Source organism: Embiotoca jacksoni, unplaced genomic scaffold (assembly GCF_022577435.1).
Source record: "Embiotoca jacksoni isolate LCO1_2020_lvr unplaced genomic scaffold, fEmbJac1.0.p SCAF_10, whole genome shotgun sequence".
NCBI lineage: Eukaryota > Metazoa > Chordata > Actinopteri > Embiotocidae > Embiotoca > Embiotoca jacksoni.
This window is the reverse complement of record NW_027185230.1, coordinates 13,013,227-13,040,211: the sequence shown is the minus strand read 5'-3', so window position 1 is coordinate 13,040,211 and position 26,985 is coordinate 13,013,227. Positions and strand designations below refer to the sequence as shown.

Sequence of the window (26,985 nt, the reverse complement as noted above, 5' to 3'; positions counted from 1 at the left end):
TCAGTCGGTGCTCGGACCGAGTCTGTGCCTGCTTCTCCCGGAGAACAACGCCGTCAAGTTTCGACCCTAAAAACGAGTAAACTCATGAAAGAAACCGGGTGTCGGACAGACTTTAGGTCGGGCGGTGTGTGCCCGTTTTATTTTATTTTTCGCTGCGAGTGTGTGGGTTTTTTTTTTTTTTTTTTTTTTTTGAAGGCTGGTGGTTCGGAACTCGCGAAGTTCCCGGGATTGTCTCCTCATCTCGAAGTTCCCCAAGATGAACTTCGGTCCGGTGGTCGGGAGACTTTATGTGAGTAAACGCCACAATAACTCTTTGTAAACTTTCCTCGGTCGCTTTTCTTTTCTTTTTTTTTTACGTAACTCTTACTTTGCGTGTGTTCGCTCTAATGAGCCTCTTATCTTTGGCTCGCTCCCGTGAAAGTGTTTAAAAGTGAGCCAAACACGCCGCGTCAACGCGCCGGTACGGGAGACTTTTAACGTGTATAATAATAATAATAATAATAATAATAATTAAAAAAAAGAAATCTCCTTTTCTCTTGAATTTAAAGACTTAAACTTAAAAGACAAACCTCGACTCTTGTGGGAGCTTGAAATCACTGCCAGGCCTGTGAACTTGAAGATGAAACAAGTCATTGTCCCAAACACAGGAAGCAACATTATCTGCTTGTTGTTGTTGTTGTTGATTAAAGTGTTTGTTTTCAGCGAATAACGTTCACTCGTGTGCTTTTATGGCTCCTGTTTTTTTTTTTTTTTGGTGTCAGTGCTTCTGGTACAGTACATGTGCTGTATCATTCACTCAGCCACCCCTCCTCCTCCTCCTCTTCCTCTTCCTCTTCCTCCTCCTCCTCCTCTTCCAGCATTACAGCCACCATCTGTGTTGGACATCATGTGGTCATATTGTTCAGACGTTCAGGGTATGATGGCTCCTGGTCTGTCACAGCGGATGTAGCTCGATCTTATGGCCACTATTAATAAGTCTAATGACCTGCCGTGGAGCTGCAGAGTGAGCAGCGTTGGCTTTCGGTAATCACTTCGACTCCCTTCTCTCTCTCCGCTCTCCCTAGAAGCACCAAGAGTTCACCTTTTGCCAGTTAGTCAATTAAAGTCCCTCAACAGTTTTGTTTGTTTGTTGTTGTTTTGTTTTTTCTTTCTCTTTTCCAGTGAGACCTTCACAGAGACGTTTTTTCATTCCTGCGCCGTTGTTTTTTTTTTCCAACCGTGCGAGCACCAAAAGCCTGACACTATAAATACTGCGAGCTCACTGCGAGGGCCTTTTAATGACTTGTATTAAGAAAAAAAAAAAAAAAAGAGTTCTTTGGGTAAATGCAAAATACACATTTGAATTTTTTTTTTGGTTTTGCGACACGGGGAGGATTTCCACGTCCGTTCGTAGCGCAAGAGTTTGCTGGATTACGCCGCGGGAAGAGATAAGAAAATGAACCCGGGGTTCCGTAATCGGACCTTTTCGGCTGCTTCGATGCCTCCCTCGCTGCACAATGTCAAGTCGATGTAACCGGGCCTGGAGCTTTTAGTGTTTGTTTACTCCGCCGTCCGATGTGCGTTTTTTTTTTTTTGACTTCTCCGGGCGGCAAAGTCAATGTTTATCTCTTCTGTAAACCACAGTACATTCTGGAGGCCGCACCGGCAGGCCTTGTTGCTAAGGGACTGTGAGGAAACTTCAACCCCTCCCTATCCCCTGTTACCCTCCTCTCTAATCCCCCCCCCCCCCCGCACACGCACACACACACACACACACACACACACACACCCCTTTTCAAATTGCCTGCGAGTACGTGCCGAACCGTTCAGTAAACTTCCTGTCTTGGAGTACACAGATGTGCTGACATTAGTGGCATCAATTTACTTCGCAATTGTCATGCCCCTGCAAATGTACACTAGATTATTATCCGCTTACTGTGTGTGTGTGTGTGTGTGTGTGTGTGTGTCTGGGTGTTGGTTCACACAGGAAATAGTCCCCCCTGTCTCTGTGGACAACACAGACAGGGGGGCGGAGGGGGCGGTGGGGAAGGGGTTCGAGGACGAGGCCAAAACTGTGGCACTGGGGACCGAGCGGCGGTCAACAAACCGACCGCTGCGGATCTCCTGGTAGTCGAACTCGCCGCTCCGCTCGGCTCGGGGACCATGTGAAATTTTTTTTTTTTTTTTTTTTATAGGGAAGCCGCGCGGACTCTTGAGTGATGCAACGCGGTGCAACCCGTTAGACACCAGGTGTTGGCGTCCATCATTATGTTTACAGGTCAGGGAGGGCTTTTCTTTTCTTTTTCTTTTTTTTATTGTAGGCGAACTTGATTATTCCGTTGTTGTTGTCGTCGTCGTTAAGGTGAATCACCCGACGGCTATCAAAGGCCCTGCTGACTCGCACGAGGGAGTGCCACCTGTCCAGGTGCTGCCTACGCACACATAATGCATACCAACGGGGGCAAGTCATCGCGCACGCACCAGCGGCGCTGCGCTTAGATAAAGCGAGAGTCTTTTTTTTTTTTTTTTTTTTCTTTTTTTTTTAATTCACTCGCACTCTCGTAGACTCTCGACGCTCCCCGTGTTTCCTGAGTCTTGATGGGTCGAATCGCACCGCCCGGAAGTAAACCGTCTTCTTTGAGGACTTTTGTGTGCCTGTAAAAAGGGTGTAAAGTGCTTTTGGAGGGGGGGGGGGGGGGGGGGGGGGGGGGGCTGCTGTCGATCGATCGACAGAAAGAACTGATTTATCATTTTGAGGCATTTTATTTAATAAATTAAAAAAATAAAAATAAAAAAAAAGAGGTCAAATTCTCTTCATTCAAGCTGTTTAAATCTGGATATTTTCTGGTTTCCCTCAGTTGGTGTTTTGGTTGGAGACTGTTGGTCCTTCTGGTCTGGGAAACGCTGGTCGACCGTTTTCACCATTTTAAAATCAACACGTGTCGATGAATTGGGGAAATAATCGTGAGCTGGCAGCTCTGTTGTGGACACGAGGATGAGGCCTAAACTGTTTAGTAATCTGCGTAGGAAGAGTTTGGAGGTTCGTGTTATAAGTCCAAATCGTTGAAAGCGTTCTGTTCATACCAACGAGAAAATAATGAAGTAGAAAGAAGTCACTGCAACGGTGCTGTTGGACTTCTTGTCAACAAAAGGCCGCCGAAGCGAACGATGCCGAACCAGTTAGTCTGTTCGGTCCTCGACTGTTTTAATAATCGCTCTGTTTCAGTCGCTTTTTTTTTGTTTTGTTTTGTTAGCAAACACACAGAATCATCTCGTTTCAGCTCCTCCAGACTGAGGACCGGCTGATTTTCTCCGCTTCTCATCATTATTAACTGAAAATATTTGGGTTTTTTTTTAGAACAAAGACTTATTTTCAGATGTCATGTCAGACTGCCAATAATAAATATAAATGAATAATTAGCGTTCTCTATTTATTTTTGACATTTACGAGACTAATTTGATTGATTAATTGAAGATATAATTGGCAAATGAACCTAGAATGAAAGTGATTATGGGTCGCAGCCCCGGTAGTACTTGTTCTACGTGACACCACTTCTATCATCAAGAAGTACAACAGGTTCACTTTTATTTGCCACGAAAACAAATGTTGTCGGTCGACAGCTGAAAACACCATCAACCATTCCAGTAAATTATCAGTTCAACTGGAGGTTATATTCTCATTTTAACATTTGGTCTGCAAGATGATAAAAAAAAAATTCCCTTCACTATTTCCCGAAGCCCAAAATGTATTGTTGTGTTTAGTTCACCGTTGTGTCAGATGAATAATCAACGACGTAAAAACGACTCATTGCAGTACTTCTTTGTGGTCGAGGTAAGACGCACTCGAGCCTCGACTCCGTGTGAAACCGCTGTGGCGTCGGTTTGCATCACTGCCACAACCTTTTCACTTCCTGCTCTCCTGGGTGAATGAACAGATCATAATACGAGTGTTGAGTCTCAGAACAAACTCAACCTTTGTCCGCAGAGCGGTCTTCTGTTTACAGAGACAGAAATCTGCTATAAATTCCTGCTATTGATGGTCCTTGTTGACCCGCTACACCCGTCGCATATTCTGCATTTTTGCTGCGATGTGTTTACAGAGACGACTGTAAACCGCCAGCACTTCGCTGCCCCTCCCCCACCCCTTCCCCCACCCCCCTCCGACACACCCCTCGGGTCCTTTTTTTTTTTTTTTTTTTTTTTTTTTTTTTACACAAAGATGAGCTTTTAATGGAGCTAATGTGATTGTCTGTAGAGCGAGGTGATGGATTCCTGCTCCTGCTTTAATCTGTTAGTCATCCCCTGTCGCTCTTTTCACGCCCCCCCCACCCTCCCCCCGGAGCCGTCTTGTGAGTCGCCGCTCGGCCTCGAGGTGACGAGCCTAATCCGAATTTGAAAAGGCTTAAAGTTGATGGCACGCAGATTTAATTTGCCGACTGACGTTCAAATTCAATGTCCCCGCTCGTCCCTCGGAAACTCGCTGCAAGACTCGCGGTGAAAGTTGCTGTGCACGCGTGCGAGCCGCCGACACGGGGACCACCTCGCGACCTCAAAGTTGGAAAATGAGGCCAATGCAGAGGGTGCCTCAGACTCGCAATACCACCGAGCGCCACCAGAGGGCCGGCTCCAAAAAGCCTCCGGCGGGACACAAACTCCCATTCAACCAGTCTCCTAAAATTCAAAGTCAAATCAAATTTCTCTGGGAGTTATCGCGGTGTTGTTAGTTAAAGTCGCTGCTTCTTATTAGTTTTCCGGCGTGTCCGTTTGATTGACGGCCCTGTGACGCAGTCAGGTTACGGCCGCCGGTAAGCGGGACGCGGCATCGTCCCGGCGTCCAATCGGATCGAGCCAGGTCCGCCGCTCGCTCCGCCTCCGGCTCATCCAACTGTAAAAAAAAAAAAAAAAAAAAAAAAACGGCGCCGGCCAAATTCCAAGCCCGAGGCGTCACCGATGGCCGTTCACAAACCCGCCGGGTGACGCCGCCGGGTGACGCCGCCGTCTGTTGCCGCGTGGGAAAATGTCAACTCTTCACCTGACTCTTGAACCTTTTTTTTAAACTTTCAGCCACCCCATCTCTCTCTCTCTCACTCTCACTCTCACTCATCACAACAAAAAGACCCTTTCTGTGCGGTGAGCGTCGACGTCAAGAGTGTCAGCCGCTCAGCCGACCGCACCTCGGCGAAATTACTGTCACGAAATTCACTTAAAAGTGTCGTCATCGCAGATTGTTTTTCTTCTTTTGCTTTTTATGATTTTTTTTTTTTTTTTTTCTTTTTTTTTTTTCTGGAGGTGAATGTCACCCAACCTGCTCGTGACACGCCGCCGCCGCAGTCGCCGCGCTCGCCTAATCAGCGAAGCCGACCTCCTGAGGAAACTCAAGAATCGACGTTCCCCCCTCCCGCCCCCCCCCTTTTCCCCCCTCTCTCTCTCTCGAGTTATAAATACCCCGGGACGGCGGATGTGCTGCGGGTCTATTCGGGTTGCTGGGCCCGCTCCGAGGCAGGCTGCTGCCGCCGTGGAGTTGAACAGTTTGGAGCTGAACCCTGCATGAAGCCTCTGTATTGTCTCGCGCTTCCTGTTCTCCCTGAGAGGAGGGGGCCGCCGCTTTTCACACGCTCCCACGCATACACTGTATGTGTGCTTGTGTGCCCCATTGTGTGTGTGTGTGTTTGTGTGTTTGTGTGTTTGTGTTTGTAGCCTTCGACAATGCGGTTTTCAAACCGTTAAGCGCCTCTCTTGTTCGTAACGGCTGAAAAAGCGACGCGGGAGTTCGCTCGCTCGCTTCATTTTTTTTTTTTTTTTTTTTACGTCGCTCAGCTTCACGGTGATAAATGTACCCCGAGCCCGGCCGGCTCTTTCAGATTTATTTACGCCCGTCGCGGCGGCGAGTGCCAGACTCGCTCCTCCTGACATAAGCCGGCTCGTGCTCGTCCTCGTCGTCTTAACACAAAATGTCAGCGTAATTCATCACTCAGGGAAAAGTCGCGCATGGTCGACCCCCCCCCCCCCCCCCCCCGCCGCCCCCCCGCCCCCGCTCGTCTTCCCCGGCACGGCCGGGATTTATCTGCGAAGCAGGGAGCGTTCACTGTCCTGTCAAGGTCAGCCTTCCTGGGGACTTGAATCGCACAATATATAACAGTTTGAGTCACGGCGATTACTGTGGCGTGCGGGGAGCATATTAAATTAAGGCCTCCTCGTCAGTCGGGACGGCGCGGACTAAGATGTCACGTCTTCCGCCATAACTTGGAAGCATGTTGGTTAGATTAGAATTAGGTTGAAAGATTTTTTTTTAATCCCAAACAAATTCAGGGGTTTTAAACTATTACAGAAGACGTCTGTGCGAGTTTCTTTGAGGTCACGGTGTCATCTGACTATTTAGCATCATACATTTTTTTTTTTTTTTTTCATTATGTATTCCTTCACACGAGAGATTTAAAACTTTTAAGACAGGACAGTGCAGCGTGTGGGGGGCCGGCCATGATGAATACCTTTTAAACTCTCGACCCGTGCTATATTTTAGCTTTGAAAACCCGTCTACGGAGTCTACTCTTAACTGAGCTGAAATGATAAATTGTTTAATCATAATAGTCAAAAATGGTGAAAAATTGTACAAATTATCTCGGTTACGGCTTCTCAGATGAGAAAGTGTGCAGATCTTCTTGGTCGTATATCAAAGTAAACTGAATATCTTGAGTTTTGGACTTTTAAAGGCTCTGTGAAGTTGTGATGGACATTTTTGGACATTTTACAGACTGAAGGAAAACCAATTAATTGAAAAAGTAGGACGATTTATCAACAGTCGTCTCTCTGCTTCTGAACGCTACGCGATACGGTTAGTCATTCAGGGTTATTTAGAAATTTTTGTGCGGTGAAAAAGTTGAGTCAAACAGGAAATGGGGACATTCATGCAGCGTGCAGTGCAACATCTTTGTGGTGTTTTTTTTATTTTGACGGGTAAAGAGAAGTTAATCACCGAGGGTTTTACGGGCACACTGGTAAATTCTTTGTTTTTGTAGAAGGCTGTTGTGTTTGAGGTCATGAGGAAATGTTGTTCACATTTGAACTAGAATAAACCCCTCGTATTGAGGTCACTTAATGGAGTGTTGCAAATCGGCAGCGACGGCGAAACGCGTCCCTCTTTTCTTTTTTTCTTTCTTTTCATCTACCGCCCCGTCATGCGCTCGGCTCCTTTTAATATCAACGGGGTAAAATTCCTCAACGCCACATGGAAATCCAGGAGTGATGGCTTAAAAAAAATTAAAAAAAAAAAAAATTTAAATTTTTTTTTTAAAAAAAAAGACATAAATCAGTGTTAGTGTACTGGGCTGTTCGGCAGCTGACCGGCTGTAATCCGCTCAACTGATTAAACGGCTGTTAGATCAACAAAATCACAGCGCGGGCCGGGTTAACCCGATTGCTGAAACGACAGAGCCGCAACTTTTACAAGTAACTTGAGAAACCGCATTTAAATGCTCGTTTTAAGTGACCGCACGGGCGCGTTTTCAATCTCGACTCCTCTTTTTAATTTTTTTTTTCTCTCTCTCTCTCTCTCGGCCGTGTGGTGTTTGTTACTGCGAGTAGTGTGTAAGTACGATATCATAACTATCGCCAAAGACCCAGGGCCGACGTTGCTAATAAGAAAGGCATGACACGGAGAGTCAGGTCTAACGAGGTACGTCGCGTCGGCTATGATTGAAATCATCTGTCTAATATGAAATGAAGAATCTCCCTCGCTTTACTTTGGCGCGCATTGTGTCGTGTCTGCGTGCGCTTCATTTTCTGTCCATTTTTTTTTTCCTTTTCTTCATGTTGTTGTTGTTGTTGTTGTTGTTGTTCCATAAAGGAGCTCACTGTAACTCCCCTCGGCGATACGGAGCGATCGCGGCCCCGTTAAATGGCCTCATTGATAACCTGGGTCCAACTGGAAGGATGTCCTGTCACTTAATCACTAATACATCTTCAGTGTCTGTCTGTGTGCGTGTGTGTGTGTGTGTGTGTGTGTGTGTGTGTGTGTGTGTGTGTGTGTGTGTGTGGAAGACCCCCCCCCACCCCGAGTGTGTTTAGAGGAAGCCGAGGGGCGCTGCTGTTGTCCAAAAACCCAAAAAGTCCCTCATTGTTTTATCGCGAACTTTTTTTTTAATTTTTTTTAATTTTTTTTATTAGTTTAACTTGCGAGCGTCGCACCGACCCATTACACGCGCCGGCCGGTACGACAATAGGAGCCTGTTCCCACCAATAATCCCCGCGAACCGTTGCACGGAGGATAGAGGAGGGCTGTGGAGTGTTGGACTCCCGTCGCCTCGGCTCGCCTTTTTGGGAGCGTTTCCAGGGACTGTGGGTTTGGAGGGCTCTCCGCGCTGAGGTTACGGTCACTCCCGAGCCTTCCTCCCCGCCCGGCCGTCGAGGTAAAACCGAGCCGCATTGCGGCCGCCCGTAGTGTTTTGTGTACACGGCGCGATGCCGTTTAGCGATCCCGGCGCGGACACGCCGCCTTGGTCTTTTCTTTTTCTTTTTTTTTTTCTTCTCTTCGCGTGTGCAGGGCGGGCTGAGTTTCAGAAAATAGCACAAAGCAGGATTCCCTCCGAACTGAGCGTATTTCAAATGAAAAGACGGCGGAAGATCGCGTTTGATTATCACTAACTTGATTTAATCACCCCCCCCCCCCCCTCCCCCAATCTATCTTTAAACCTTTTTCTTTTCTTCTCTTCGGAGCTCAAACAGTCAGTCGATTGCTTGATCGGCTGCGGGCAAAAGCGGCGACCAACGGCGACGTCACCGGTTGGTTCGTGAACCGCCGTTATGAGGCCTCGAGTTCGGGTTTTGTTCGGCGCCATCTCGCTGGTTCGGAGCCGCGCGGAGCGGGAAGTGACCATATTTGGGCGAGCCGGGTTGGGAAGCGACCGTTGGAGCCGGTCGGAGGCCCGAGGACGCTACGTCCCGCCCACCGATAGACGTAACCTGACTGCGCCGCAGGCCTGTCAATCAAACAGACACGCCCCCCCCCCCCCAAAAAAAAAAAAAAAAAAAAAACACTTTTTTTTTTTTTTTTTTTTTTTTAACTTAATTTTTGAATTAATTTGAGATTATTTTACCGACGTACCGCCAGAAAACAAAAAAGAAGAACTTTAGCTAAAAACGCCGAGATAACTGGTTGAAAAAAATGGACTGACCAAGAATTTTGAGACAAGTTGAACGAGAGTCTATGAAGCCGGAGGCGTTTTGGCACCCGGCCCTCTGGTGGCGTTTGGCGGTATTGCAGCTTAAGGCACTTCCGCAATGGCTTCATTTTTCAGACCTGGAAGCTACGTCCACTTTTATAAACAGTCTGTAGCTGCAGGATATTACGTTGTTTAATATAACAAAGGACTTTTGGTGTTGAACTGTTGCCTAAAAAAAACAAAAACCTGTCACCTTCCTCTGGGAGATTGATGGGCACTTTCTTCCTTTTTTTTTTTTTTTTTTTTTTTTTACACTTCAAAAGACCAAATCAAAAAAAAAAGAAAGAAAAAAAAAAACTCAACAGCAGCCCTGCTTTTCTTTATGAAATGCTTCTGAATCTTTCTCTCGCTTCCTGAGTGCGACAGGTTTGCCGCTGCAACCTGGGAGCGCTTCGACAAGCCAGGAAATGATGTAATTTCCGTGCTGTGGAGCCCTTGTCCTCGTCCTCCCCCCCCCCGTCGGAGAGACGCACACCTGAGTTTTGGCTGCCGATTGGCTCTAATGACTTCGCGGCCCCCCGCTGTCGCTGGCGTGTAATTATATTTTTGGACATTCGGTGCAGTTGTCACGTCCTGCGTCTGGTCTGCGCCGCCGAGTCTAAGATTACACCTTCAGCCGGCGGCTCACTCTTTCCCAGTTGTCTTTTCTTTCCACTGCTTTTGTGGCGCGCGGATTTTGTCTCTCACGGCCTTCTCCGACTTTTTCCTCCGATTCCACTTCTCTCTGCACCTCCCCCCCCCCCACACACACCACCACCCTGCAGTCATACACATAGTGTATTGAAGTCTAAAGTCTCACCCTGTGTCATGCAAGCTGTTAGCCCCCTCCCATCTCCCCTCTCGCTCTTCTGCCTCCCGCCCTCCCCCAGAACGTTTGGATAGATCTAAATGGTGTGATTGTGACTGCTCCGCCGGCCGTCTGCCTCTCAGCGTCGTTTGGAAAGTCTGACGTGAGCGGAGGGAGAGGAAGAAGAAGGGAAAAGGCTCGGAGAGCGAGAGAGCGAGAGAGAGGAAAGTTCTTCTGAACAACAAGGCATGGCGGCCCTCCAGAGCCGAGCCGAGCCGAGCGTCAGGAGCCCGGCCTGTCCCCTCTTCTTCTACCTCGGCCTTTATTGCTCTCATTCTCCCACACTCTTTTTTTTTTAATTTTTTTTTTATTCCCCTTAGAGCATCCCATCTTCTGCTTGCTGTCTACGATGTCTCACTCCTTTCTTTTTTTTTTTTCCTCAAAACCTTTCCACCCGAACCTGTTCTCCCCTGTGTGTGTGTGCGTGCGCGTGTGCGTGTGTGTGTGTGTGTGTGTGAGAGACAAAAAAAAAAAACCAACCCTCTAAATCTAGGACTCTCTCTTTACCCCGGGTAGGTGTCGTGTTGCGTTCGAGGGCGCTTCAATAGTGGTGTCGCATGTCGTGGCATTCAAAGAGCCCGGCTTTAAGAATGTGGGTCATTTGAAGTAGAGCCACTAAAGTGTGTTGTTTGCCGATGAATGGGGCCTTCTCACATTGACACGGTGAAAAGCGTGTGAATAAACACCAGCGCCCCCCCCCCCCCCCCTGGGGGGGGGGGGCTACGCTAAAGTGTTCGGCCCCGTATTCTTCTCCCTGCACCCCACCTACACAAGCCCCGTCATTATCTGACCCGTGAATGGATTTTTCTGAATTCACATTTGATACGGTGGAGGGGGGGGGCGCTCTATCGAACTCTCCCTCCGAGTCCCGCCCGCAGGAGAGGAAACAGATTCCCAGCTTCTTCTTCATTTTTTTTTTTTTTAAACCTCTCCCGGAGGAAAACCAGATCGTGGAGTAATTAAGTTTGGCTTGCCTCGTTGCGCTGCGTGTAGCCTGCGTGTGTGTGTGTGTGTGTGTGTGTGTGTGTGTGTGTACACGAGGTCGTGTTGCCTCTTGTTGTTGTGACCGGCCACATGCCCCCCTCACCCCCCTCTTACCCCCCCCCCTCACCTAATTGCTTTCCCACGGCAGATGTTCACATCAGATGGTTCGAATTAAGGCGTAGATTGCTCACACAAGGTTTCCTATGAAGATAGCCTCTCCTCTTCACTGTCCTTCACCTAACGAGCTTGAGTGGGGCGACCGGCCGAAATTACAGCAAAGCTAATGCCCCCCCCCCCCCGCCTCCTCCTTCTCCGCAGGTGTCGGTGGCGGCGCTCTTCGTCGGGCTCGTCTGTCACGCGGCAGAACTTCCGGCGTCTCAGTGGTCCGGCGACGACTACAGGAACCTCACCGTCCGACGACACAGAGCATGCGTGGAGAACGAGCAGTACCTCCACCTGGGACTCTGCTGCCTCAACTGCCAGGCCGGTAAGGAGGACAACACCAGTTTAAAACCCGACCAGTTAACCACCAAACATATGAGGGAGAATACGAGCCGGTGGGCGGGGGGGGGAAGAGATACACCCGCTTTCATTTCTAGCTTTAATTAACCAAAAAAAAAAAAAAAAAGACGTTTCTTTTACCCAAAAACATTCGTCCACGTTCTCTAATGCGACTGAGTCGACATTAAAAATGATGTTTTTTTGGTTTTGTTTTTTGTGTGAAAAAAAAAAAGAAAGAAAGGAAAAAAAAAAAAAAAAAACTGCGGTTAAATGTCAAAGCTATAACCTGAACTGTATTCCCAAACAAGTTTTTTTTTGTGTGGTTTTTTTCAAATATTAGCTGCCTGGGCTGGAAAGAATGTGTGAAATGGCCAAAACTGCTCTGCAGAGAGAAGTGAAGTGAAAAGTGCAGGATGTGAAGCAGAGGTTGTTTTCAAGCCCCCAAAAGTCATAAAAAAAAAAAAGCACCACCCTTTTCTCATTTATTATGTAAAGAATTTGATAAGGTTGTTAACTTTTTCTTTTTTTTTTGTGGCCGAAATGTAATTAGTGCATGCTGCCGCTGCTGAGCTGATTGAATTATTTCATTTGCCGCTTTAAAATTGAGAAAATTCCTTTTTTGTTTTGAAGTATATTTGATCCACCTTGTTTTTATTATCACCGGTTAATTCTCCATTTATTTGAACACATTCCTCTTCATCAAATTGTTTTTAACCTTCGGGCTTCACTTGTTTGTTTGACTTCGAGAAGTGTACGCATGCAATGACGGTTCTGTAAAACTGCAGTTTTTAGATATTAAATTATAACAGAACGTCACTGTATGTTTGTGGAAAAAAAACTTTTTGTTTCCAAAATATCAGGGAATTTGAAAAACTCTTTTCCAAACAGATGAAAATCAAGGAATTCTTTTTTTTTTTTTTTTTTTTTTAATATCAGAGAATTTTGTTTGCGTGTTTAAATCTCAGTCGCCATTCGTCAAAATGTAATATTGTCCTTGTGTGCGTCTATAACGTCAGCTGGCTGGTTGTTGTCAGTGTGTGTAAAAGTCCACGTGGCGTTAGGAAACTGAAAGTGCAGCTGATTAGGTTGCGAGCTAATTGCCGTCGCTGTCCGATAAATTCTTTCGCGTTTACCGCCAGCATCTAGACGCGCGTTTGATTTAGTTAAATGTCGGCGCAAAGTTTTTAAACGGAAACGTGTCCGTTCGTTGTCTGCTCAGCACGACGGCGGCCTTCTTTCTTTTCCTGGTCATCGTGGGTCATCAAATTTCAGCTTTTTTTTTTTATTATTTTTTTTTTTTTTTGTGGGATCCCTGTGTTTCTCTTTGATTTTCATATTTTTTTTTTTTACCCCGATGCCAGTTTGTCAGCTGTCGGCACATATTTAAAAGCCTCCTTGACCACTTAGCGCTCTGAAATGTGAGCTTTTTTGCTGCTTTTTGTCTTGTCTGAACTTTTTTTAAATTTCTTTATTTTTCCCTCCTCTGGATCTGCGTATCATTTGTACCCAACACTTGACATGAAGTAAAACAAATTATTCTGCCCGTGGGCCGACCGCGATCCCAACGGTTCATTCGCTGACGACTCAGCGGGTTCAACGTGTCTTTTCTGCCTTCTTTTCTTAACGGCCTTTTATTTATTTAATTTATTAATTTATTGTTCATCTGTGCTTCACATAAATCCTAAAAAAAAAACCACATGACAATCAAGTGGTTTCCTTCGTGGCGTGCATATAAAAAAAAAAAGAAAAAAAAAAAGCGATAAGCGCGAAGGAGGTCGGATCGCCGTGCGGCTCTGCGTTTAGTCTCCTTTCGATTGCGACCTTCGGCTTCCTCGACTGCAGGAAAAACATACAAACCCCGCCATTTAAATCTGATTAAACCTTTATCCTTCCGAGGTAACGTCCTTCCCCCGGCGCGTCGCATTGATGACATCGGGAGTCACGGGACGTGTAATTTTGCCGTGTAGATTAAAGTGTATATTTGTAATTGAATTTTGATTTGTTTTCTCGATCCGCAGGAACCTATGTGCAGAAGGCCTGCGAGCGGGACCAGGAACACGGGACGTGTCTGTCCTGCGATCACGGACAGACGTACACGGAGCACTCCAACGGGATGAACCGCTGTCTGCCGTGCACACACTGCCGCTCAGGTAACCGGGGTCCTCTGCATCTTCGCCGAGTATTGCATGGAGTCAGCGAGAAGAACATTGAGCAATTTTTCTGTCGTTTGAAATCACATTTTATAAGATCTAAGTAAAAAAAAAAAAAAAAAAAAAAAATATATATATATATATATATATACAGTGGGTACGGAATATTCAGACCCCTTTAAATTTTTCACTCTTTGTTTCATTGCAGCCATTTGCTAAAATCAAAAAAGTTCATTTTATTTCTCATTAATGTACACTCAGCACCCCATCTTGACAGAAAAAAACAGAAATGTAGAAATTTGTGCAAATTTATTAAAAAAGAAAAACTGAAATATCACATGGTCATAAGTATTCAGACCCTTTGCTCAGTATTGAGTAGAAGCACCCTTTTGAGCTCGTACAGCCATGAGTCTTCTTGGGAATGATGCAACAAGCTTTTCACACCTGGATTTGGGGATCCTCTGCCATTCTTCCTTGCAGATCCTCTCCAGTTCCGTCAGGTTGGACGGTGAACGTTGGTGGACAGCCATTTTCAGGTCTCTCCAGAGACGCTCAATTGGGTTTAGGTCAGGGCTCTGGCTGGGCCAGTCAAGAATGGTCACAGAGTTGTTCCGAAGCCACTCCTTTGTTATTTTAGCTGTGTGCTTAGGGTCATTGTCTTGTTGGAAGGTGAACCTTCGGCCCAATCTGAGGTCCAGAGCACTCTGGAAGAGGTTTTCTTCCAGGAGATCTCTGTACTTGGCCGCATTCATCTTTCCTTCAATTGCAACCAGTCGTCCTGTCCCTGCAGCTGAAAAACACCCCCGTAGCATGATGCTGCCACCACCATGTTTCACTGTTGGGATTGTATTGGGCAGGTGATGAGCAGTGCCTGGTTTTCTCCACACATACCGCTTAGAATTAACGCCAAAAAGTTCAATCTTGGTCTCATCAGACCAGAGAATCTTATTTCTCATAGTCTGGGAGTCCTTCATGTGTTTTTTTTGGCAAACTCTATGCGGGCTTTCATATGTCTTGCACAGAGGAGAGGCTTCCGTCGGGCCACTCTGCCATAAAGCCCCGACTGGTGGAGGGCTGCAGTGATAGTTGACTTTGTGGAACTTTCTCCCCTCTCCCTACTGCATCTCTGGAGCTCAGCCACAGTGATCTTTGGGTTCTTCTTTACCTCTCTCACCAAGGCTCTTCTCCCACGATTGCTCAGTTTGGCTGGACGGCCAGGTCTAGGAAGAGTTCTGGTCGTCCCAAACTTCTTCCATTTAAGGATTATGGGGGCCACTGTGCTCTTAGGAACCTTGAGTGCTGCAGAAATTATTTTGTAACCTCGGCCAGATCTGTGCCTTGCCACAATTCTGTCTCTGAGCTCCTTGGACAGTTCCTTCGACCTCATGATTCTCATTTGCTCTGACATGCACTGTGAGCTGTAAGGTCTTATACAGACAGGTGTGTGCCTTTCCTAATCAAGTCCAATCAGTTTAATTAAACACAGCTGGACTCCAATGAAGGAGTAGAACCATCTCAAGGAGGATCAGAAGAAATGGACAGCATGTGAGTTAAATATGAGTGTCACAGCAAAGGGTCTGAATACTTATGACCGTGTGATATTTCAGTTTTTCTTTTTTAATAAATTTGCACAAATTTCTACATTTCTGTTTTTTTCTGTCACGATGGGGTGCTGAGTGTACATTAATGAGAAATAAAATGAACTTTTTTGATTTTAGCAAATGGCTGCAATGAAACAAAGAGTGAAAAATTTAAAGGGGTCTGAATACTTTCCGTACCCACTGTATATATATATATATATATATATATATATTTGATAAGAAGTCTTGACTTTTTGCCCCCCCCCCCCCCCCCCCCATTGAACCGTTTAAATCGCATTTCGACCTCTGATCATTCTCTGTATTGATTTATTATTGAATAATAGTTTGTGCGGTGGCCTGTTTAAAGTTTGCCGAGCTCACTGTGACGTCCTCGGATGTCCTTTTTTTTTTTTTTTATCTGACTAACAGTCCAATGTGGGACAGTAAATCCCAGAGAAAACAAAAACAACAGAGTAAAGTCACAGAACAACACTTAACTGAATTGCCCTTTAATTCAATCCGCCACCTTTTTTTTATTTTTTTTATTTTTTTTAAACGTTACATAAAAGTAGATCCTTTTCAAATCCGAGTTTTGACGTGGGACATATTGTTTTGAGGAAAGTGGATACCTTTTTGTCCCCCCGCCCCTCCATTTACCCCCCCGCGCCTTTCATTTCATTTCCACTCCCGAAAACGTGATCTTATGATGTTACCCCGGAGTGGCAGGGCGTGTCTTTTGTTGTGTTTTGTTTGGCGGGGGCCGATCGCGGGCGCGTTTGCTCGTCTCGGGAGGTTTTGCCTGCTTGTGTGTCCGTGTCTACCTGGCCGAGCCGGGTGTGTCCGCGTCTCATTGTCTCTCCACACTGGCGTCTTTGTGTCCCATGAAAGGCGGGAGCCACAGAAAAGAGACTACTGTTACATAGGATGTGTTTTGTGCTCATTCACGGCAGTTTTAAGATGGAGATTTAACAGCGTGCGTGCGTGCGCGCGTGCGTGCGTGTGTGTGTGCGTGTGTGTGTGTGCGTGCATGTGTGCGTGTGTGTGCGCGTGTGTGTGTTGCACTAGTTTAAGCTTCTGTACGACAATTAAAAAAGGAAAAGACGCTAAAAAGAAACGAGAATCGTCCTTTTTAAAAAAAAAAAAAAAAGTTGCCCCGTCCTGCCGTTATCTGCAACACTTGACAGCTTCCCGTTTGGAAATATTTCATACCGACGAGACTTCGGTTGGATGCTTGAAGTCGAAGTCGTAGTTTATTAGTCGTCCGTGTGAGTTATTGAACCGATTTTGAGTTGTTGTAATCCGGTTGTGTTATTTTTTTTATTTTTTGGGGGGGGGCGGGGGAGAGCAGGATTCAAGTTTGGTAAAGTGAACAGCTGTTTTTGTTATTTGACTAATTTAAATCGTCTCGCATGAATGGTTGTTTTATGTATTTGCTGTTTTGTGCTTTTTTTTTTTTTTTTTTTTTTTGTCTAACCGGCGACGGCAGACGCAAATTAGCTCCGAGCTGACTCCGGCTCGGTTTGCTGTTCATCGAGCCTCGTCCCGCCGACGCGCGACTCAAACGCTATAAAAACGCGCAACTGCAGCAACGCAGTGAAAATGACGTTATTAAGTAACGTCGTGAAAATAGGAGAAAAGCTGCTGACAAAAAAACACTTCTGTGGTTTATTTTTATTTTTTATTTATTTAGTTATTTTTTGCTTTACGCCACGCACTTTCACGGTAATTTGCCGTCCTCTGCGATCGTCGGGAGATGCCGAGCTGTGCCCGCCGGGGGGGGGGGGCTTTTTTTTTTTTTTTTTTTTTTTTTTTTTTTTTTTAACAGCCACGTCGTAAATTACATGTTCCCTGCGGTACCCTGCCTTCAGAAATGAAATAAAACTGCCTGCTTAATTATTTTTCACATCACCGAAATGACAACAGTGAAACCCTTTGTGCCCGGCAGCTCGGGATAAGTGCCTCACTTGAACTCGGCCGTGTGTGTCTGTGTCTGTGTGTGTGTGTGTGTGTGTGTGTGTGTGTGTGTGTGTGTGTGTGTGTGTGTGTGTGCGCGCATATATTGCGTTGCCCCGCGGGAAATGTTCAGAAACAAATTTGTGTTACTGTATTGATTTTAAACATCTATTCCAAGTATTAAAAAAGACAGCAAATTCCTGCAAGGGAATATCCTGGAGTTAAACCAAGCGGCATGAAAGAGTTCGCTTTTATTTAAAATTAAGTAAAAATTCTTTCTTTTTTTTTCTTCGCTGGGTGTTGACGATTATGAGTTGGAAAAACTAAAACCTGCTCTACAAACGTCTTTTAAAACTCTTCAAAAACCTGCTAACCGATTTGAGTTGAATCGTGCGTATGCAAATTAGCGGGGGAAGAAGATTAAAAGATAGCGCGCCCAAATTTTTTTTTTTTTTTTTTTTTTTTTTTTTGCAAAGCAACCTAACGAAGTAATTTTTCTTTTGATAGGGAAGCGCGGACATCAGATGTGTACGAAAGGGCGTCCCGTGGAGGTGGACCGCCGCCTTGTTATCAATCCGGATCGTATCTCAAAGGCCGAGGGGCTGCCGTCTTTTTAGGTCTCGATTTTAATAGGTGAACCGAGGCGGATTGTTCGTCGCTCGTTATCCTCTTACAAGCGAGGCAAAATGTATCTGGGTAGGAAAAAGGGTGAAAATCGGAAACCCAATTATCTAAGTTTTTATTTTGGTTTTTTTTGGAAACGATTACAGCCCCGATGGTTAACGGCGCACAAATAAGCCCGAAGGTCCACCTTCGCGCCGTCTCGCTCGACGCGTGCCGACGGTCGCGGGGGTTCGTTAGGAGTTCGCCTATTAAACTCCTGAACTCGGCGAACTCCTCGGCGGTCGCGGTCGAGCGGTAGTTTCTTCTTCTTGTGACCTCGTGATAAAATGGCCTCCGGCGCGCAGGATCACGTTGACGTCTGCCTGCCTGTCTTGTCGTTTCCGCAGATGAGATTGAAACGGCCTCCTGCACCACGACCACGGACACCAGGTGCCAGTGCAAGTCGGGGACCTTCTGCGTTCCCGATCAGGCCTGCGAAGTCTGCAAACGCTGCGCCAAGTGAGTTGTCGCTCGCCCGTCGCCCGAAAAACGTTTCCGGCCGGCGTTGTTTTCCGACCGACGGTCGGAAACGTCGGCCGGCGAACGGCCGCCATTGAAAGCCTCGACTTCGGGGTCGGTCCGGAGACATCTTGCCAGTCTTAAACGGTTTGGAGCCGGAAGTGACCATATTTGGGCGAGCTCGGGGGTGGGGGGGGTGGGAGTTGGAGGTGGGGGTGGGGTACGTCCACTTTTATATACAGTCTCGTGTTTCTGCTGGATTACATCAAACACTAAAACACAAATGGACGGAGACTCCGGGTCTGAAAACTGAAGCCAGCACGAAAATGCCTTAAATTGCGATATCACCGAGGGCCACTAGGGGCCGGCTCGAAAAAAAACAAAAACTCTGGCTCCGTAGACTCCCATTCAAAAACATTAACTTGGCTCGTTTGTTATAGTGTCATTCACTAATTTACCCTCCTTCTGATCAGTGGTCCTTATGAAAATAATTCCAGTATTGATTCGATGTTAGGCCTCAAACACGGCTACGTTTGGGAGCCGGGCTTTTTTCATTGGCGTGCAGTCTGGTTTCTAGTATAAGTGGGCGGGGCATAGTGTCCCTCAGCCAGATCCGCCCCTCGCGTTTCTAAATACGGTCACTTCGGGCTCCAAAGAAACAAGATGGCGACTACCAAAAGGCCTGACTGGAATCTTTTAAAACAGCAGTTCACAAAACCAGCGGGTGAAGTCATGGTGGGACGCCACTTAGATTACGTCCCGTTCCAATAGTAAAAGAAAAAAAAAACTTTTCAAGGTTCAGGAAAGGATTTTCCCCAAAACCCAAAACCCCGTTGGTTCCCGCCTTGCATAACAAGGACACACTTCAAGGCCTGTGCTGCTTTTTGTCGTCGTTTGTTTAACTATTACTTGTGTTGTTCTTTCGCCACAAACGTTCAGGTGTAAATCGGGGGAGGAGGAGGTGAAGAAGTGCACCCCCTTCTCCAACACGGCGTGTCGAAAACGGGATCCGTCCCCGACCGAAACCACCACGGCTCTCCCCTCGCCGACGCCCGCCTCTCCGGCCAGCTTCGGTAACACCTCACGGCGTCCCGCCGCTAAACGATCTGAAGGCCGGCGCGTCCTCGCTCGCATTTTACCCCCTTTTTTTTTTGTTGTTGTTGTTGTTGTTTTTTTTTGTTTTACTAATCGATGTCTTTTTTTTTTTCTTCTTCTTCTTCCAGTTGTTCCCGTGTGCGTATCCTTCCTCCTCGTCCTCGTCTTCGTCGGACTGGCTCTCTGGTGGTTCGTCGTCAAGCGGCATTCGTGCGAACGACCGTGTGAGTCCGCGTCACAAACCGAACCTTTGCAGTTATTTTTTGGGTTTATTAGATGAAAATTTATGTTGTTGTTGTTGTTTTTTGGCTTTCAAACAGGTTTGAAGAGCCGCTCGGACTCCAGCGAGATTGTGAAGATTCCGATTGTACGTAACAGGTTTTTTTTTTGTTGTTGTTTGTTTTTTTGTTCGATTCCTCGCCTGCTTCATAATTAGTTTTTTTTTCCTGAACCCGAAAGTTTCCGAGAGCTACTCGTGTTGAGTAACATTCGTTCGCGTAGCTGAGCTCCGCTCGCGCCGGCTGAATGAGCTTCTTTCATGTGAACAACAACAACAAATTGTTTTCCCGTCGGCTTTTAAGTTCAGTGCGCGTTTTTGTTTTTTCTGTCCGCTAGAGAGTTGTTGTTTTTTTGTTTTTTTTTCTGCATCTGCAGTTACACAGATGTTCCCTCAAATAGTACTGCGGTGTTTGAGGGAACATCTGCGTGTTTGGTAAAGGGGCAAACGCAGGCGAAGGAGAATCGATTCTCAGACGGGTTAAAAACAAAATACATTGATTGAAAACCAATCCTGAAACGGATCACCGGCCCGTCCAAGTAAGTCCACGTGTGGGGAAACGCTGCGTGTCGTTCGAACCTTCGAACGGACAACTCGGGAACCGGGTCGCCGGGAGGCGGGGGGCACCGCTAGTCCTTGAGGTCGGAGCCCCCCCCCCCCCCGCCCCGCGGTCTAGTTTTATCCGCGGAACGATACGTAACCGCTTCCCCCGTCCTCTTCTCGTCAGGACGAGAGCGGCGCCACGGCCGAGGAGCGGCAGAACAACCAGAACGCCGGCCTGGAGGGCGAGGAGCCGCGCCCGGAGTCCCGGCCGCTGCTGCAGGAGACCCAGGCCGGGATGACCAAGGCGTGCCCGCCCCTGGAGGACGAAGAACCGAGGCCTCGGGGACAGTTTGCCCAACACGACCAGCTCCTCCCAAACCAGCCTGTCGGCCCTGCCCACGGCGGCGTCCTCCGGCGACACCCCGCGGCAGAGCCCCGCCGCCTTCAGGCCGCTGCCCGCAGACATGGTGAGGACCAAAAAAAAAAAAACCATCGGGGGACGTCGCTCCCTCCGGCGTCCGCCGCCATTTCACTTGGGACCTTTTTTTTTTTTTTTTTTACGACCTCGGCATGTGTTTTAATTCCGCTTTGTCTCGCGTTTACAGGATGACCCTCTGCGGCATCGGTTGGTGCCACTACAAGGTAAGATTCCTGCATTTACTCAGAAATGAAGCCATTTTTCCCAATCGTTTTTTTTTTTTTTGCCCCCCGCTGTCCCCCCGCCGCCCCCGCTCCCCGAAAAAAACAAAAAAACAAGGCCGTTAACTTCTCACGGACAACCGCACAAGTTTACTGCGAGTCATGTCGGTCCACAGGCGAGTGAAATAAACGAAATCTCCTCAAGCTCTGTGCTGCTTGACAGATTAATAATCTCATGATCGTCAGGCCGCATCTGAGCCTCGAGGCGTTTGGAACATGCCGTCTTTTTTCCCCCTGTTGTTTTTTTCTCATGCTGAATTAAAGGAGGGGCACGGTTTAACGGATTTGTTTGATCCTCTGTTGAAAGTTTTACCCCCCCCCCCCCCCCCCCCCCCCCCCCCCCCCCCCCCGTCTTCCCCGTCCTCCCCGTCCCCCCAAGAGAAAGGCACTGAAATGTACTGATTGTTCTTAAACACCTATAGGAACAGTGGCTATACGGTCGCCTCATGAGTTTACACTTACTGATGTAAAAAAAAAAAAAAGACATTATAGATCCATCATAAAAGAATGCAAACGAGTAAAATGACCAGATTTAAAAAAAAAAAAAAAAAAAATTCATCCTGGTTTAATGTTGGAAAAATAGCCGCGTGCCGTGCCGCGTTCACAACCCGCGGTGACGTCACCCTTCGGCTGGTGAACGGCCGCTATGAAGCCGGGAGTTCGGATTTTGGCCGTCTTTGCTGGCTCGGAGGGGTTTGGAGCCGGAGGTGACCGTATATGGACGAGCCGTTTATTAAGACAAATAAGAAGGAGCGACTTTAGCTGACGACACCGAAATAACGTGATTGAATTTAATGAGGCTAGTTGAATGGGAGTCTGCGGAGACGACCCTCTAGTGGCACTCGGCGGTATTGCAGCTCGCAAATTTTTTTTTTTTTTTTTTTTTTTTTTTTTTTAATATATATATATATATATACATACAGTCTCAACGTTTCACGATCGGAAGTATTCACTCTGTAATTTATCTCCTATTTTTCCGAAGGGTCCGAGAAATCGCTGAGGAAGAGCTTCGACCTGTTCGACGAGTACCTGGACGTGCGGATCCACAACAAGTTCTTCAGGATGATCGGAGTGAGCGACAACCACATTCGGATCGCGGAGAGCGGCGCCCCCGGCGACAAAGTGTACGAACTGCTGAAGAACTGGATGCAGAGGCAGGGACTGAAGGCCGACATCAACGACCTGCTGGAGGCCCTGTTGGGCCTGGACCAGCGGCGCTCGGCCGAGAGCATCGCCTCCGCCGCCCTCCTGAAGGGCTACTACAAGCCCGCCGACACGCCCTGAACGCCGCGGGGGGGGGGGGGAACCGCTCATGAAGTTAAAATGCAAGAGTACCCTACAGAACTGCAAAAAAAACAACCACAAAACGACAAAAACAAAAACAAAACAAAAAAAACAAGCACACGGACGCTGTCGCCGGACCTCGCGTCTCACGAACGGGCTTTACCTCTTTGCGGCCGACCGGCCCGCGCATTCAAAAGCCAGTAAGTTTCAAAAAAAAGAAAAGAAGAAGAAGAAAAACAACAACAAACAAAAAGGGGAAAGTGGACGTCGACTACTCGGCAAAAAAAAATGCCGAAGGCGTAATAATGAAGATGAAGAGACGTTTTCAGAGTAGAGAGGAGGGGGAAAAAAAAACAACAACAACGACAACATGAAGGTGTTGAACTTCCGCAGGCAGCAAAAAAAAAAAAAAACGGCCGCGTGGTTGTTGTTTTTTTGCTTGTTTTTTGTTTTTTTTTAAACGTGCAGATAAATACTGAAAGCTTTTTCGAGAAAAGAACAACAACAACAACAACAACAAAAAGTCTCCGGCCTCGTGTCGCTCATCTGGTCCTCGTCGGCCAGATCCTTAAACACTACCAGGAGACGAGGATATACACTGGTTTGTAGGAGTGGCATCAGCTGTGCCGCTAATACTGTGCCTCCTCGATGCACTGACCTCTGGCACATGTAGGATTTTTCACACACACAAAACAAAAAAACCGCCGCGCTACCGGTTGTTGTTTCGTAGTTTTAGGACCTCGTGTGTGTGTGTGTGTGTGTGTGTGTGTGTGTGTGTGTATATATATTTTATACATACATATATGTATATGTATCTGTCCATGAACATTTTCCTGACGGACGATAGGAAGATACTGTCCGTTTGTCACGTCCTTACTAATCACAAACTTTACCTCCGCGATGCCGTCCGACGATCTAAATTCACTTTTGTTACGATCTCGTAATGTTCCTCGAGCTTTAGTGATTCACAGAAAAAACAACAACAACAACAACAACAACCGAAACAGGTTGTCGGTTGTTTACAATCACGGTCACATCCGTTCAGTGTTATTTCTCACGGGCAACATTGAAGAAGGAAGTTCTGCTAACCGCTGTTAGTTTAGTCAAAAAATGTTTCCTCATAGCTTCAAAGGTCATTTTATTTATTGACATATTTATTGTGATGAATAATAATTATCTCATTATTTATACCATTTGCCAAAAACGACTCTGGGGAACACCCGCGCTGATGTTTTCGCTACGAATGACTGAGATCAAAAAAATTATTATTATTTTATTTTTCCAAGTTGTAGTAGAAAGCTCGTGGTTGTTTTGTTTGTTTTATCGCTTTGGTTTTTTTTTTGTTTGTTCGACCGCTCCGGTCCGCGCCGTCGACGTGACGTTTTTTTTTTTTTTTTTCCTCTTCCCCGCCTCCGTCGACAGTGTCGACACCTCTCGCGATGCCTTAACGTTGAATGTCTTTTTTTTTTTTTTTTTTTTTTTTTTAAAGAAAAAAAAAGAAAAGAAAATTGGAGTTGAAAGTGACATCAGTTTTAGGAGAAAAAAAAAAAAAAAAAAAAAGTCAGGACGGGACCCGGTTGAGTCCGAACGGTCAGCGGCGACGTGGCGTGCAGGTACGGATTGTTTTGTCTCGATAAGACTCAGACAAGATGAAGGAAACCTTTTCTGGATTTTAAAAAAAAAGAAGCTCAAATTGATGTCCCCCCCTCCCCCCTCCGGGTCTGTCCCATGTACATATACACAGTATATACGCCCAGAGGAAGCCTCACAAGAGTGTAGATGTATATAAGCAGCTATATTAACAAACCAAAATCAATCTAGTGAGGTATGAAGGTTTTGAGAATATTTTTAAACTACATTATTTGTTTTGGTTTTTTTTGCCCATTTTCCTGCAGCTTATTATGTATAAATAAAAGAATTACAGAGTTATATATTGTTGCTGAAGAGCAATCGCTACAGTGCTGGCACTGCCATCTATTGACGGACATTGAGAATGCAGCCTGCATCAGTTTTCTAGTGACCCGATCCGCCCCTCTTTCATTCTCCCTCTTGACCTTTTTTCTTTTCTTTTTTCTTTTTTTTTTTAACACATTCAAAGCATTTTTCTTTCTTCTGAACTTCCTCTCCTGGAAGTAGCGAAGCAGTTTCTAGTTTACTCTGTGACAGATCATGTGAGTGTACGTCTTCTTTTACAAAAAAAAAAAAAATTAAAAAAAAAAAATTATAATTTCTGTGTTTTTACATATTTCATCACAAAGTCCGAAACTGTTCAATTAACTTCCTCTTTTTACTTGTGTAAAAAAAAAAAAAAAAAAAAAAAAAAAAAAAACGTTGTTACCGTTAAACCTCTCCCCCTCCCTCCCCCACACCTTTAGTTATTGTTAGCTTGTCATGGCTTTCAGATATAAAGAAAGAAAAAAAAAATAAATAAAAAAATAAAATGATGCAAAATACATCGAAGCTGTTTTTATGTCAATTTCAAATAAAAATGTTTTTGTACAGACGCTGGTTTGAAATGTTTGAAATGTTCGACGCTTTTTGTGGTTTGTTCACGGCAAGAAACAACAAAAAAAAAAGCTAAACTTAATGATCCGCGAGTAAATGATGCACGAGGTGAAAGGAATGGAGGTGAACGTGCTTTTTTTTTTTCTTTCTTTCTTACATTCAGACTGCGTTAGAAACAAGTTCACCTTCCGCCCGCTGCATCAGTTTATACTGGACCGACTTTAAAAATTCGGCCGCAAAACCAAATAGTAAGGTTTCTCAGTTTTATAACCTTTTTTTTTTTTTTTTTTTTTTTTTTAAATTTTTTTGTATTAAATTTCTGTTACTTAACAATGTTATGACACTCTGACCTCCGTAATCGGCAAAGCCGGCAGCGGACCCGCTCGTATCGAACCCTGCGTCGGGTAATTCAGGACGTTTTTCTATATTTGTGTCCCCCCCCCCCCCCCCCCCCCCCAAAAAAAAAGAAGCTAAAATAGAATTTAAACTCTTTCACCCTCTCACCCTCGGTGACCTCGTAGATCCTTCTTATCCTGCGAGTGCAGGCTTTTCCCCCGTTTTGGTCTTTTCCGCTGCTGATAAATGTAAATGGAGAACGCGGTCGTGGCTTATTTCAACCCGCGGTGACATTTTGAACGAGTAAACGAGGACCGCGGCAATTCCTTCGTCGTAATCAGTTGCTCCTTACTGTGAAAAAAAAACACAAAAAAAACCCCGCATTATTTTCACAAGAAGAATTCTTTTTCAGGGGTCAGCTTTTCATGAAAACGTCGCTATCGCCATCGCTGAGGAGAAGGATTTATTGTCCCGGCGGAGCGCGTTTTATGTTGGAACTATCCCTTTAACGTGACCGATATTTTCGCAGGAAAAACCCCGGTGTTTATCTGACGTCTTTCTTTATTCTCGTCATTGAGCTCCTGCGCTGTTTTCCGTCTGATGTCTTGTGTTCTGAAAAAGTCTTTCACCCGTCCTCTGTTCGCGTGGACAGAAGAACACGATTAGGCCTTCTTCCTCCTCCTCCTCCTCATTGAGGCATCGTCACTTGTTTTTTGCCGACGTCGGCGTTGCGTGGCAACGCGCGGCGTCCCGTTTGTTGGATGTTTTTCCCCGATCTCTTTCGGTTTCTTATTTTCACCAGAATTCGCACGCGACTGCCGTGTTTTGACTTCCCCCCCCCCTCTCCGGGGGTTCCTGTCTCTGCTCGTCTCTTGCAATTGTCTTCCCGGTGAAACTTTCATTACGATCGTCCCGAACGGGCCTCGGGTCGCGCCCCGGTCTGTTTATGGGCCCTTTCGGTCTCTCCTTCGGTACCGACGGGAGTTGCCTCTTCGCATGAAATCCATCATCATCCACACGAGAGGCAGCGCTAATAGAAAACTGCTCGTGAGAATTTGTTGGGGTTTTTTTTTTTTTTTTTTTTGCAAAGTCTGTTGTTCATTTTTCTTCATAACACGTCTCGGGATCTCTAATTGAGATATATGGATATATCTACATATGAGGTTTTCACTGAAGAGCTGCCAGAGTAAAGAGGAGCAGCTCGGAAAATGTCTCAACCGCCGTCCATCACAATGCAGGAGAGCTTTTAATGTCTGCGTGTCCCCCCTCTTCGTCCCATTTGTTGTTGTTTGACTTCTTCTTTTTGACGGTTCCCCGATGTTTCGCTGGCGCCTTTTATTTCAACGTTCTTCCGGGCAGCGGGAAATATTCACATATTCACAGTCGTAGCTGCACGGTGTTTCTTTTCTCAGCATTTAAAAAAAAAAAAGTATATATATATATATATATATATATTGTTTTTATCGCAGCTGAAAAATAGTGGCGGGTGACCGATCGAGCAGGGCGACTCGACCGAAGGGAATCTGGGTTATCTCTGATTATGCACGTGGTAATATGGCCGCACGGTTTCACCAATCGGTGGGGGTTTATGACTGCAGAAATAGAGCTACTCTTTCTTCACGCCGATGCCCGTTCCCTCCACGGGAATTCAGCCCACACGCTGTCGACAATGCAGAACATCCGTCGTTATCTGGTTTAAAAACTTTTTTTTAATTTTTTTTTAAAAGAGATAATAATTCACATCCCCACAACTGCTGCACGTGTACTCTAGTTTTTGGATGTTTAACTACCAGAAAACGTTATTCTGCTTTTCATTTCGATCTCAAAAGGATCTAAATTCAGAGAGTTTCACATAGAGTTAAAAGAAAATGTCTTAGAAAAATATGTTTCTCTACTAAAATATTCTGAACAG

At 46.0% G+C, this 26,985-nt stretch overlaps 1 protein-coding gene across 1 annotated transcript; it reads left to right on the top strand.

Annotated features, from left to right (window-relative positions):
* LOC138209495 (tumor necrosis factor receptor superfamily member 10B-like) lies at window positions 1-25,187 on the top strand. The gene is given in 11 exon segments (XM_069168119.1): window positions 1-289; window positions 11,347-11,515; window positions 13,548-13,679; window positions 18,223-18,334; window positions 19,274-19,407; window positions 19,558-19,653; window positions 19,750-19,796; window positions 20,434-20,580; window positions 20,582-20,716; window positions 20,855-20,891; window positions 21,931-25,187. Coding segments are annotated over 11 exon segments (1,344 nt in total). The 5' UTR covers window positions 1-256; the 3' UTR covers window positions 22,233-25,187.
* Window positions 25,188-26,985: the final 1,798 nt, after the last annotated feature.